At 38.4% G+C, this 13,306-nt stretch overlaps 1 protein-coding gene across 1 annotated transcript in view; it reads left to right on the top strand.

The window, feature by feature from the left end:
- The first annotated feature begins 2,060 nt into the window (after nucleotides 1–2,060).
- Nucleotides 2,061–13,306, top strand: part of MGAT4D (MGAT4 family member D) — a 37,358-nt gene continuing 26,112 nt past the window's right edge. Inside the window, exons 1-4 of the mRNA XM_026499384.3 lie at nucleotides 2,061–2,213; nucleotides 4,348–4,485; nucleotides 8,897–9,030; nucleotides 11,803–11,849. Of these exons, the coding sequence (XP_026355169.3) occupies nucleotides 2,105–2,213; nucleotides 4,348–4,485; nucleotides 8,897–9,030; nucleotides 11,803–11,849 (428 nt within the window). The 5' untranslated portion in view covers nucleotides 2,061–2,104. The remainder of the gene's footprint in view (nucleotides 2,214–4,347; nucleotides 4,486–8,896; nucleotides 9,031–11,802; nucleotides 11,850–13,306) is intronic.

The raw sequence follows: 13,306 nt of genomic DNA, 5'->3' as shown, positions 1-13,306 counted from the left end.
CAGCAGATAGAAGGATCCTGTTGTGGTGAATCGGAGTAGGTGACTCCATGCTTACAGACTTCCACCGGCTCCCCAGTTTGCTTAAAGTAAAAGCTAAAGTACTTACAAAGGTGGCTTTGTAATTTCATCACCTACTGCTCTTCCTGTCTTCAGTTTGCATCAGCCACACTGGTCTCCATGCTGTTTCTGGAGATAATGGGCACGCTCCTGCCTCAGGGCTTTTGCACGTGCTCTTCTCTCTGTACCAAAGTTACCTACAGCATTTCTTCATTCTCTCTGTTCTTGTCTGTGCTCACACGTTATCTCCTTAGAAAAGCCTTCTCTGATCACCCTGTTTACAGTAAAATCTCCCCCCACCATCAACACTCTAACCTTTTTCCCTGCTTTGTATTTTTTTTGTATTCACCATTTTCTAATAAAACCTATGATTCACTTATTTCTTGTTTGTTCCATCCAGTCAGGTGTAAGTTCCAAGGGGGCCAGGAGTTCTGTCTGTTCTGTGCATTGTCATATCCCCAGGCCATGTAACAGTATTTAGTGTAATATTTGTTGAACGAGGGAATTAATTGAGTGGCCAGGCCATTGTTCTGGCTGGTGAGATGTAGAAGGCCCTGAGAAGAGCATCCCTTCTCAAAGAAAAACTCAGGCTTTGCTTAGAACTATAAATGAATTCTGAACCCTCCATCAAGTGTTTCAGGAAGAAACAGAAACTTGCTTTGACTCTTGACTTCCCCCTCTCTGCTGAGACCAAATGGTTGATCTATCTGCTATACCCACATCTTTCCATCTGTAGAGAATATGCAAAATCCCTAGTATTGCACTGTGAGGGCAGTGATGATCGACACAAGTTGCCAGCCAGTACACTGACAGGTCCTGGAGACCAACCTGTCATTGCTTCAGCTGGATTGACTGGGGGGCCCAGATTAGGAGGTCTTCAAGAGGCTGCTGAGAAAAAATTCGTTCAGAGCAGCAAGTCCTCCGTCTTTTCTTACTGGGTAATTTATATGTACAGATTACATTGTGGATTGAATCTAGCAGTGCCTTTTCACTCTTGTCATTTGTCATTCACTCTTGTCTGGCCTTTCCTGGGAGGTGGATTGAGGGAGGAAACCGTGTCTCTGGTGCCACCACCCACTCACAGAGAAGACTAGAGATGTAGAGCCTTGAATTGTGCTGCTTGTATCGTAACAGGCTAAGGACTTGTGCAGGGATGGGGCATAACACTCACTGCGGAAGACTGCCAGAATTCTTCATAATTATAGGATTCTCTGTAATGATTAGCCAGCCAGTTGTGTCTTTCCCTAAACCTCCACTGCCCTGTTTCAGCAAGCCTAACAATGCATAAAACCCGAATCTACTTGTGTGTGTGTGCGTGTGTACCCCGTTGATGGGAGCCCCTGTTGGCAGGATACTCCATATAATACGAAATTGTTGCATTTGGGAGATTCAGTGACATAGACTTGGAGTTGGAGAGGTGTTGTGACAGACCCTAGAGATGGAGCTGGCTACTGAGTGAGGACTGGAGAAGTGGGGTCCCCTCCAACCTAAGAGGGAGACACAAAGCATCTTGTTAGAGAGCAGTGAAGCAGCAGGTTTACTTTCCTCTGTTGTATCTTGGGGTGCATGATCTATGGAGGCTTGGCAGAGAAATATTGGATATTACAGTTTATTAGTGGCTTCCTATCTCCAGTAAGGTAGCTCAAGTGATGCAAGTTTTGTTCCAAGCTGGCCCATCTGAAAGGTGAATGGAACCAGCAAGATGGATGTACCGTGCTTTCAAGAGGAGCTGAGTCTGCCCATGGCCAGGGATTCAAGGCCTTCGGGAACCTCCCAGATAGTACTGTTTTAACATCTCACTCTTTCTCCAGCCTCTTATGTGTATCATATATACGTATTTATATATAAGCTGTGTATGTGTATATGCACACACACATATATATAGTGTTATCGCTACATTGAAGCATGTATTTTATTTTTTTTTGTTATACATTATAGAAAATTGTATGATACCATTGCTACTTATATAAATATATACACATATGTTTCCTTTGCAGGTAATCAACTAATTAATTGTAGAAACCATATTTTGGAGTTTAAAGAAAAAATGCTACGTTTAAAAAATAAAACTGAAAGAAATCGTCAAGAGCTGATCAAAGCCTTGAGTAAAGTGAACTATGAAATGACACAGAGAAAAAATATGTCTGTAAACTTAGGTTTGTGTTGCTTTTGTTTTTGTGTGGTGGTTTATTTGTTGGTTTTGTGTTTTGTGTTTGGGAATTTAGATTTCGTGCTTTCTGATTTTAGGACACTTCTCCCCTACAAATATAACTAAATTGGTACTTGTTCTTTTATTGCGAGACATACACAAATCAGGTAGAGAGATATCATTGATATGCTTCCTCCCCTCTGTAGCTCAAAAATGGTCTTCCTGCGTTTTCTGTGTGACTTGCACCACCATCGTGACCCATCAGCTAGATGCAGCCAGAACCCAGAGCGTCAGTCTAACTGCCCCCCACCCCCACCTCCTCTCGCATATTCCCATTTCAGTCAATAAGCAATCCTGTTGATTCGCAGTCCTATGTATGTCACACATCTGTCCACATTTTCCCATCACCATCTCTGCTACTCTAGTCAAGCCGCCTTCATGCCTCGTCCGAATGACTGCTAACATCTCTGTTTTTTCTCTCTCTCCAGACTTGTCCCCGCCTGTCTATTTCCACTGTAGCCACAGTGAGGGCTCACTGTCCTGTGTATCATCCTGCAGTGGCTCCCATTTCTCCAGGATAAAAAGTCCTGCCTCTGTTTCCCCTTTTGTAGTCAGGTAGTCCTCACTCTTAATCCCTTGCAACCACTAATCAGTTCCCTGTTCTTAGAGTTTTCCCTTTCCCAAAAATGCAATAAAAATGGAATCATGTAGTGTGTAATCCTTCGAGACTGACTTCTTTCACTTAGCAAAATTCATGGAAGTTGTTATGGGACCCCATTTTTGTTGCCTTCATATTGCTGAGTAGCATTGGATTATATGGACATATAGTGGATACAGTTTGTTTAAACTTTTACCAATCAAAGGACATGTAGGTTCATTTTTTTGACAATTACAAGTACATGTTTCTGTAAACATTCATATACAGGTTTTTTGTATAAAAAAATTTTCTTAAAAAAAAAAATATATATATATATATCCTGAATACTTACCGGCATATTGGATGGATATGTGATTTGGAAACGTTTTCTTCCAATCTGTGGCTAGTCTTTTCATTCTGCTTATGGTGTCCTTCAGAAAGCAAACATTTTTTTTTAAAGATTTTATTTATTTATTTGACAGAGATAGAGACAGCCAGGGAGAGAGGGAACACAGCAGGGGGAGTGGGAGAGGAAGAAGCAGGCTCACAGCAGAGGAGCCTGATGTGGCTCAATCCCATAACGCCGGGATCACGCCCTGAGCCGAAGGCAGATGCTTAACCACTGTGCAACCCAGGCGCCCCAGAAAGCAAACATTTTTAACTGTGAAGTTCGATTTATCAATTTTTCTTTTTATATAATATTTTTGATGTTATCTTTAAGAACTCTTTACCTTCCTCAGGGTCATGAAGATTTTCTTTTATGTGTTTGTTTTTAATTTTATAGTTTTCGGTTTTACATTTGGGTTTCATTTGAGTTGATTTTTATAAATGATATGGAGTACAGGTCAGGATTCAGTGTTTTTCATGTGCATGTCCAAGTATTCTAGCACCATTTATCAAAAGGCTGTCCTTTCTGCATTGAATTGCCTTGGCACCTTTTCCAAAAATCAATTGATGCTATTTGTGTGGATCTATTTCTGGGCTATCTCTTCTGTTCCATCGGTCTATGTATCTTTTTTTAATGTAATATCACACTGTCTTGATTACTATATTATGTATTATGAATTACATAGGGTATGAGTCTTCTAATTTTGTTCCTCTTTTTCAAAATTATAGAGGTATCTTCAAATGAATAGTACAAGTAGAGTCACTAAATGTTGAGCCACATAACAAAGTTATAGAGATACAAACTTTAATGTGATATTAATCAAAATAGCAGATCAGATTATAGCATCTTTCAGTTATACTTCATTTGGAACTGACAGTTCTGTTAGTCTGATTATGTAGCTCATAGTGCTAGACTTAAATATTACTTCTTAAATAAATATGAATCAATAATATTTGAACTATATTTTATAGCCATATGATTTCAATAATTCACATTTAATTGTATTTCTCTTATATATTGAATACTAAATCCGTTAATCTCATTATGAAAAATTGTACCAAAGAGAGAAAAATCCCTATGGTCATGCACTTAGAAACCCTATTTTTTCTCTTTCAGTTGAGAAGAAAATGAATACATTGGGTAACAATGAAACAGCATCTAATACATTTGAAATCCTAAGGTTCTTTTTTCCTCATCTAAGGAAAGTAGGCAGAATTTATCCTGATGTAATCATTGGCAAAGAGAAAACAGGTGGTAAGCAAACTTAGAATTAGAAAATCAAATATAGATATTTTGATCTTTGAGGATATGCTTTTAAGTTTTGTTGTGTTTGTTTGTTTATTTTTTTTCAAAGTAGGCTCCACGCCCAATGTGGGGCTTGAACTCAGAATCCTGAGATCAAGATTTGCGTGCTCTACCGACTTTGCCAACCAGTTTTTAAGTTTTTTTGAACTCTTCTCCAATTATTATTGTGTTTGTTTTTAAGTTTTAAAATGCAATCCATTAATATAATACTCTGATATTTAGACCATGAGCCTATGTGACATTAATTTGGACTACCAGAAATCAGTATATGACCTGGCAGAAAAAAATAGTTCAATAGATATTTAGAGACTTGAATTCAAATTCAATTTGAATACAAATGTTTTGAAAATAGGTCATTATAAGTCACATAATACATTTGACTTATATTAAGCATCGCTAAGTACCTGGCAACTCTTGTCTCCCTTGGTTTTGATCAATTCATTCTTACCCGGCTATCTTCCTATTTCCCCATCTTGCTGGGGACCAAGGTCGGCAAAAGCTTTACAGAAGAGGTGATGTTTGAGCTAATCCTTAAATAATGAATTCAACTTCAGCAGGTATTAAAGAAGAGAGAAAGCATTTAAGTTAGAAACAGGGATTTTAGGGCGAGTCCCAGAATGCTTGCCATTCTTACAGACCTTGTTTATTCTAGTCGAGTGAGTCATTCAAGGCCACTGGCAGCAAGCTACAGCCCACAGGCCAAATCTGCTACTTTACAATGAATATTTGTTGAACCCTAGTCAGTGCTCATTGTTACTTGTCTGTGGCTGTTCTCCTGCTACAGCGGCCGAGTGGAGTAGTTGGGACAGAGACTGTATGGCTGGGAGACAAAAATGTTTACTATCTGGTCCTTTACAGAAAAAGCTTACCGACCTCTGTCTGATCTACGTGGTTCCTTGGGAATAAGTAGTGTTGTTCCATACGCCTCTGCCAAGCCCGCTGTGTTGGGATGGCGGGGCCGCGTGGCATTGTGTTGCATCTGCATTCTCACTGTGTTCCATATACCAAGTTACTGTGCTTCCCTTCTTTTTTTCTATGTTTTCTTTCATTGTCTCATTTGACCCTCACAACCCAATACAGGAGGACCTATGATTATCTCTATTTTACACCTAAGAAAATGGAGGTTTAGAGATATTAAGGTACTTCTTGAGATCACATTTGAGTCTTTAACGGATTCCCTCTTAGGAGTATTTTGAATGTGGTGTGTGTATGTACAGAGACATGCATGCATGGGTGTGAATATATGAGAAAGTGTGTGCTACCCCAAAGCTATAGGTAACAGGAGGAGGAGAGGAAAGACATAGGGGAAAAAAAAACAAAAAACAGTACATAGAAACTATAAAATGCTATATACCAAGAATAAGCATAGCCTTAAATAAACATGGGCAAAGATAACCAGAAGCCCATGCCAGAGAGTGAAAGGAAGGAGGGAGAGATGTTTGTCATTGGGAAGAACAAAAGAACTCTTTGTATAGGGGTTTGGGGTGTTGAGGTAACCCAGTTAGCAGAACTGTGTTAAATCCTGAATAATTTTCTAATTCCCTAGCTATTTCCTGATTTCCACCCATGCCGTATATATTGAGGCCCCTTTGGTGGATTTTCATAGGTTCTTGGGAGGAACAGTTTGCCTATAAGCCTTCATTACCAGAGCTAATTTAAAAGGAGATTTTTTTTTTCCTGGTAACTAAAAGATCATAGCACACAAAACATTTGTAAAAGCACTGAAGCCTGTGGCAAGGCCCACTGGGGAATCTGTCATCAGTCTTATTCTATATTCTGAGTATATCTCAAAAAATTTCTGCTCTCTACTCTCTGTAACTGTTCTTTCCGAGCTTTCATTTCTTGCCCAGTGTATCGAAATAGACTTGTAAATTGACTAAAGTCAATCCAATCTTCATTCCCTCTTCAGAGCTATGTACTGAAATGCATAACATCATGCTCAACTCTTGCTTAAAATCCTTTAGTGGATCCTAGGGCATATAGGATGAAGTTAGCTCCTTGACATGGTGTATGCACAGAAGACTGTATCTTTCAAATCTCAAGTTTTGTCACTTCCCCTCCTTTCCAGTAACCCCAAACACATACAGGCCCTATGAATAAGCCAAGATTAGCACATTCTGATCACTGCCTGCAATGAACCCACCACCTCCCATCAACCACAGCTAGCTTGTCATGTAAGTCCCTTCCCCAGGATGACTTTTCAGCTTAACTGACAACATTTTTTGTGCAGTCCTCCATGTCCTCAAATAACCAGCTTCTACCAGGGGAATAGTGGTGAATAAGACATAGCCCTCATCCTCCTACAGACACGTGAGAGAGCAATAACAGTATAGAGTGACTAGTCGCTATAGAGTGACTATAGACAGAGTGACTATAGTATTTCCCTGTCACAAGGGAAATACAAGATGGAGCAAGTAATCCATACTTGGGGAAATAGGACATTCTGGACTTTCTGGACAAAGTGACACTCACCTGAGTCATGAAGGGTGAACAGAATTGGAATAAACTAAATAGGGGAAAAGCGGATGATGGATAGTGGAAAAGTAGAGGGTGTTCATCCAGGTAGAGGAAATGAAATAGGAAAGGACTAACAGCAAGAGGGCCTGTACAAAAAGTGTGGCATGTGTGCACAATTGGGGCTGGAAGTTATTGTCAGTATCACATGGGGCAGACGCCAAGTAATAAAGGGACTTGGCCATTCACTTATTCACCCCAAATTTATTGCCATTATTATGTATTCTAAGAACAAGAAGGGTGATAAGTACTATGTGAGATGAAGTAAGAATATATAGGTGGTACACCCAACCTAGTTTAGAAAGAATGTGTAGAATTAGCACAAGGAACCTGGAGAAGAGTGTTCTAGGCAAAGAAGGGATGGCATGTGCAAAAGCCTGATGAGAAAGTCCTATTCGGTCAACTTGAGAAGCTGAAAGATGTTAAGTAAGACTGGTTTAAAGAGAGGATAGTTGAAACAGAAGAGGTAGGTCGGGACCAGGTCATTAAAGGCCTTGTAAACGTTTGTAAACCTGTTCCTTACCATAAGGTATTGGGAATTATTTCAGGAATTGCATTTTAGAATGGATCCCAAAGTTTGAAACTTGATTCCTGCCTCACACCAGCCCTAAAAATCAATTCCAGGTGGGCTGCAGATCTAGATATAAAAGGCAGACAATAAACCATCCAGAAGATATTCAGGAAAATATCTTTATGACCTGAAGATAAACAAAGATTTCTCAATAGGAATCAAAAAAGCACTAACTATATAAAGGAAGAGATGGTTAAATTGTACTATATTAAAATTAAGAATTTCTGTTCATCAAGAAGTAAAACATTGAAAAGGGAACCCAGAGTGGGAGATGATATTTGTAATACACATAACTGACAGAGCATTCATATTCAGAATCTATAAAGAGCATTAATAAATAAGAAAAATCCATACAACTCAGTAGAGAAACAGATAAGAGCTTAAGCAGGGATTTCACCAAAGAATGTCCAAAGACCAATAAACATATGAAAATGTGTTTGAACTCAATAGTAATCAGGGAAAATAGTAATCAGGGAAATATTAATTCTTACTGTTCTCACCAAAGTTCAATAATTGTTTGTTACATAAATGTTTCTGAGTTTGTTGTATACCAGGGCCCTGATTGTTTTGACTTTTTTTTTCTAGTTTTATTATTGCTTTTTTAGGGAGAGGATTTTCTGAGTTCTTTACTTAGCCAGTCTAGAAGCCCTTATCCCCATCTTGAAGGTGGGGAAATGGAGGCTGGAGAGGCTGTGTATCTTGCCCAGGTTCATATGTCAGGCACTGGTGTTGAGTTTGGGCAGACTTTACTGATATAATCTTAGCATCTATTTGGATGACGTGAGATCTGTTCTCCCAGTGTTCCAGTCAGTACTGGGCAATACAGGTAACTTAGGGGTATGGATTCATTCTATTAAATCACTTGGAAATTACCTCATACATCTTTTTTTCACAGATGAAAACATTTCATAGTGTTTGTCCTATTTTGGGTTCCAGCATCTCCTTAGAAGAGAAGTAGAGAATCTGCCAATGTGTGACATTTTGTACCAAGTTAGTTTTATCTTTCATTACACTGAAACCCTCCAACATGAGAACATCTTGGAGTCTACTTAATGCTTTTACTAACAGTCCACTGCAAATTGGAATTTGCTCAGGCAGAAAATGAACTTTGTGATAAAAATTAATAGTAGTTTGGATAATTTTTTGTAATATAGTTTCAGACACTCTTTATGACCATACAACTAACCCAAACATACTAATAAGCATAGATATTAATGATAAATTGTGTTTTTCTCTATGGCTTCAAATGATGATTCCATGCTCCTGTGTCTGCAGTCTCTTTTGCTCTGGGTATTTCCACTGTTAACAGAGGAAATCAGAGTTACCTGAAGCAAGCCCTGAATTCTGTAGTCTCCAGGATGACTCCTTCAGAAGAGAAGGACTCGGTGGTGATTGTCTCTGTTGCAGATGTACGTATGAAAAATAAGTGGCTCTCCTCATGCCCAGCCTGTGGTCTCCAAATACCCTTCCTCCGTGGTAATCACTGTATCGTTTTAGATTTTTTTTTCTTAAATTTAAAAAAACAATTCATAGATGCCTTTTTTGGGTAGCAGACAATGTATTTAATACTTGTTTGACACTACTGAGAAGGAATTAAATATGTTAATCCAAAAAAATACAGTGGTTCCATGTGGAGAAGAAATAAGATTGCACTGTTAAATATGTTACTAGGAGCCCTGCATACTGTATAGTACAGAAATTATATTTACAAATAGAACATCAAAATTGAAGCTATAGTAATAAAACCTGCTGGCCCAAAAAAGGTAGGGATATGAATCAAGAGATAATTTATGTAATCTTAAGTAACAATAGCCACCATGAATATTGAGGGGCTCCTTTCTATATCTGGAGGATGGTAGACAATTTTATATACATTATTTGTAGCCCACATTACATCCCTGTAACGTAGGTGTAGCTATCCTGATTTTACAGGTGAAGAAACTGAAGCTTATAGAAAATAACTTGCCCAGTAATTAATACAGCAGATTCAAATCCATGTCTAATGGCCCCCAAATTTCCTTTTTTTTTTTTAAAGATTTTATTTATTTATTTGACAGACAGAGACAGCCAGCGAGAGAGGGAGAACAAGCAGGGGGAGTGGGAGAGGAAGAAGCAGGCTCCTACCGATGAAGCCTGATGTGGGGCTCGATCCCAGAACACTGGAATCACACCCTGAGCCTAAGGCAGACGCTTAACGACTGCGCCACCCAGGCTCCCCTGGCCCCCAAATTTTCTATCTTGCCTCTAATGCCATGTAAAATTTATATAAAGCACTGGATAAATATTGACACATAAAACCTTTTGGAGGGGGAATTTGGCAACTTGTATTAGATTTAAAGTGTGTATATATCCTTTGTATCAGAAATCTCAGTTCTGGGAAGTTAGCCTAAGGAGATAATCAGGCAAGAATTCCAAAATAATAAAAATATGACAGAATGTACAGTATCTAGATCGCCAAGTTTCAAATGCCAGCTTCTCCATTTCCTGGCTTGTGAACTTGAACAAGTTCCTTCACTTCTCTATGCTTCACTTTCTTTCTCTGCAAAATAGTGATGATAACATTACCTATGTCATAGGGTTGTTTTGTCAATTACATTAACTATTATATTTTACAGTATTTGGATTGATGCATGGCACGTAGTAAGTGTTCAGTAAGTAATTATTTTAAGGATTTTAGGTGCACAATCGCTTTATAAAAGCATAATACTGGAAAGCACCAAAGATGTCTATCAATAAGAGGCTGATTAAATTTTTGCGCCTACATTGCAATAATCTGCAATGCAATTGTAACCATGGAAAAGAGAATGAATAGCTGTATTCACTGACATAGAATGATGTCCATATCATTAAGTGGGAAAAACGTAAAGCATCACATTTAACATAATATTATCTACATAAAATGTGATAGACGGAGGAGGAGGTAAGAAAAGATACAGACAGATGAAATGTATAAAGAAAAAAGAAAATGAGCAAACCTTGGAACGATGGTCTCCGAAATATAAATAGTGGTTATCTTCAGATAGTAGGAGTTGGAGGGATCTTTGTTGTCCCTTCAACATTCTTTTCTGTATTTATATTTTCTATAATAAACATGTCTTTGAATGCAGAAAAAACTCAAAAAACAAAACAAGTAATTGAAGAACTAAGAGGAAAATATAAATAAAAGATTAAACAGTCATTCTCTCCAAGTTTAATTTCTTAATATTGAAAGCATATAGTCTCCAAAATGTGTCAGTTTCTGTATGTAAATATTACGATCTTTATTTCTTTGCTGCTGACACAGTGCACGTGTGCCTAAAATGTTTAAACCAGTAATAAAATATTAGGGGCAAATTTTAAAATGAAAGATAGAATGCTTAAAAAGTGTAACTTTAGCACTATGTTTAAAAATATAAAATATTTCAGTGTAACAAATAGCTGATTATTCAATTTATGGCTACCTTAAGAACCTTAAGTACTGTCATGGAGTTACCTGCATCATGATGGATATTTTAAAATAAACAATCTGACTGTATATGTTTCAGAGTACTCGGATTTGACAATAGAACTGTCATTATTCAAAATTTTTCAGAGTTTTATATTAGGACTGCTTGGGGCCCTGAGGCAATATTGTATAAATGCTATCACTTTGGTTAAAAAAAACAAAAAACAAAAAACTGAGAATGTACTACCAAAAGTTATTTACAAATGAATCTGTCATGTAATCTAGCACAGAATTTGATAAAGAGTAGGCACACAAGGTTTGTTGATGGATGAAAATTTGGGAATTAAGCCAAGTAACACCATCTGTAAAGCTGTGGTATAATTTTGAAGTATGTTTACTATCCTATACTACTCATAAAATGAAGACACTTTCAAAAAGAGCAGTTCTTAGAAACAAGCCATCCCATTTTTAGGACAAAATTGTGTTAGATACATAGGTTTCTGCATACTAATTTTTAAGTGTAAATAATGTGTAGTGGTATTTTGTACTGTGACAAAGGAAGAATGGAATCTTTTCAGTACTCAAGTTAGGTCTTTAAGACACGTGGATATTTTAAATTCTTTTATAGACGGTGAAAAAACAAAAATTCTTAGGATGAAATGACGTTCCACACATAGACTAGACTCACATGTAGCAAGCATGGTAGCAAAACTATGAGGCATGCTTAATTTCAGTAAACTGTTTTTCTCATTTTCAGAGAAATGAAGATTATTTAAAGTCTGTTGTTGACATGATTACAAAAAGGTAGGTACTGTCTGATAAGTTTAAAAATATGTTCTTTCATTTTTCTATTTTATTTTTTCTGCCCAATTATATTATTGTACTAGTGATCATATTCATTCTGATAAGCATAGCTGTAGAGAGAGAACTACTTAGAACTACAGGTACTTCGAAGCTGTGACAAAGTATAGCTTATAACTTTCCCCAATTTTGTAGGTTGTCTGCCTAATAAAATCCGCCTTTTCCATGTTATTATCATTGTATGTATTCTCCATGAAATCCACTTCCTCTGAGAGAAGCCCACTAGAATGTTTTTTAAGCGTTCTTGTGTTCCTTCCTGTATGAAGTCACATTCTCCACTTCTGCTTACCAGCTCCTGCTGGATATAGCCTGGGAGATGCATGCACCTGATGATGAACCAGTCTTCCAGATCTTTATGTTCAAGTGCATGATACAACTGGTAAAAAAACAAATCACAACCAGGAAGCTGGTGTTTCGTATTGGTACAGGGAGGGCAGTAGGAGAACATGCACAAGGGGAAGTCTTTCACTCTACCTGCAAGACCTAAAGAAAGTAGTAATTGAGCTGGGTCTAACGGTGTAAGTAGGCACTCTTAAAGCAGATAAAAGGAGAAAGGGACTGCCTGGCAAATAGAATTGCTTGAGAAGGCAGAAAGGCCAAAAAGAAGCAGGCTAGCTTTTTGGAAATGTAAGTATATCCTGGAGTATGAATGTTTGCGATTAAGGAAGGAGTATCAGTGGGAGTTAAGACAGGCTGTGATAAGATCATGAAGAGCCTTGGGTAACATGCTAAAGATTATGTACTTTATGCTACAGACCAGGGTTGCAAACATGGCCCTCAAGCTGAATCTGTCCAACAGACAGTTTGGCTTCGCCAGCAAAGTGTTCTGCTCTTGTTTTGTTTTCTTACCAAATAGCTCAAGGGGATGAGGCAGTTATTTTCGTCAAGAGAATTCTAGCTAATAGCTGTAAAATGAGTAGAATTAGAAAATCACCGCTTTGAAATAACTGGCTCAGGCATGTCATTAAGTGACCCGTGCATGGGGCGCTTTGCGAGGAAGGTATATCAGCCAGCATCCAAACAGGAAAACCCTTGGTAATTCACATAGAGGGAATTCAATACAAAGAATTGATCAAAAAGGTGTCTACAGGGGCTGAGAACAATAGAGAAGGAAGGAAATGGGAGAAGCATAAAGGAAGATGGGGTTGTACGTCACGATCTGACATTGGGCTGCACCTGCTGCTGTGCTGTTGAAAACATGGACGATAGCAGTGCCGCCCCTGTCAGAGCTGTAACCTCCGCCCACTCCACTGCCTGCTGCTGCTGGAGCCTTCACCCCGACCCCAAGTAGGAAGGATGGCCTCCTCTTTCACTGCCTTCTAATCTCTTAGTACTGCCTCCCCTAGGCAGAACCTACCCAGAAGCTGGCTAGCAAGGGGGGCTGGGGTTGTGGCATGCAG

This window comes from Ursus arctos, unplaced genomic scaffold (genome assembly GCF_023065955.2).
Source record: "Ursus arctos isolate Adak ecotype North America unplaced genomic scaffold, UrsArc2.0 scaffold_11, whole genome shotgun sequence".
Lineage (NCBI taxonomy): Eukaryota > Metazoa > Chordata > Mammalia > Carnivora > Ursidae > Ursus > Ursus arctos.
Note: the sequence above shows the minus strand (reverse complement) of the source record. Positions and strands in the feature narration are given on the sequence as shown.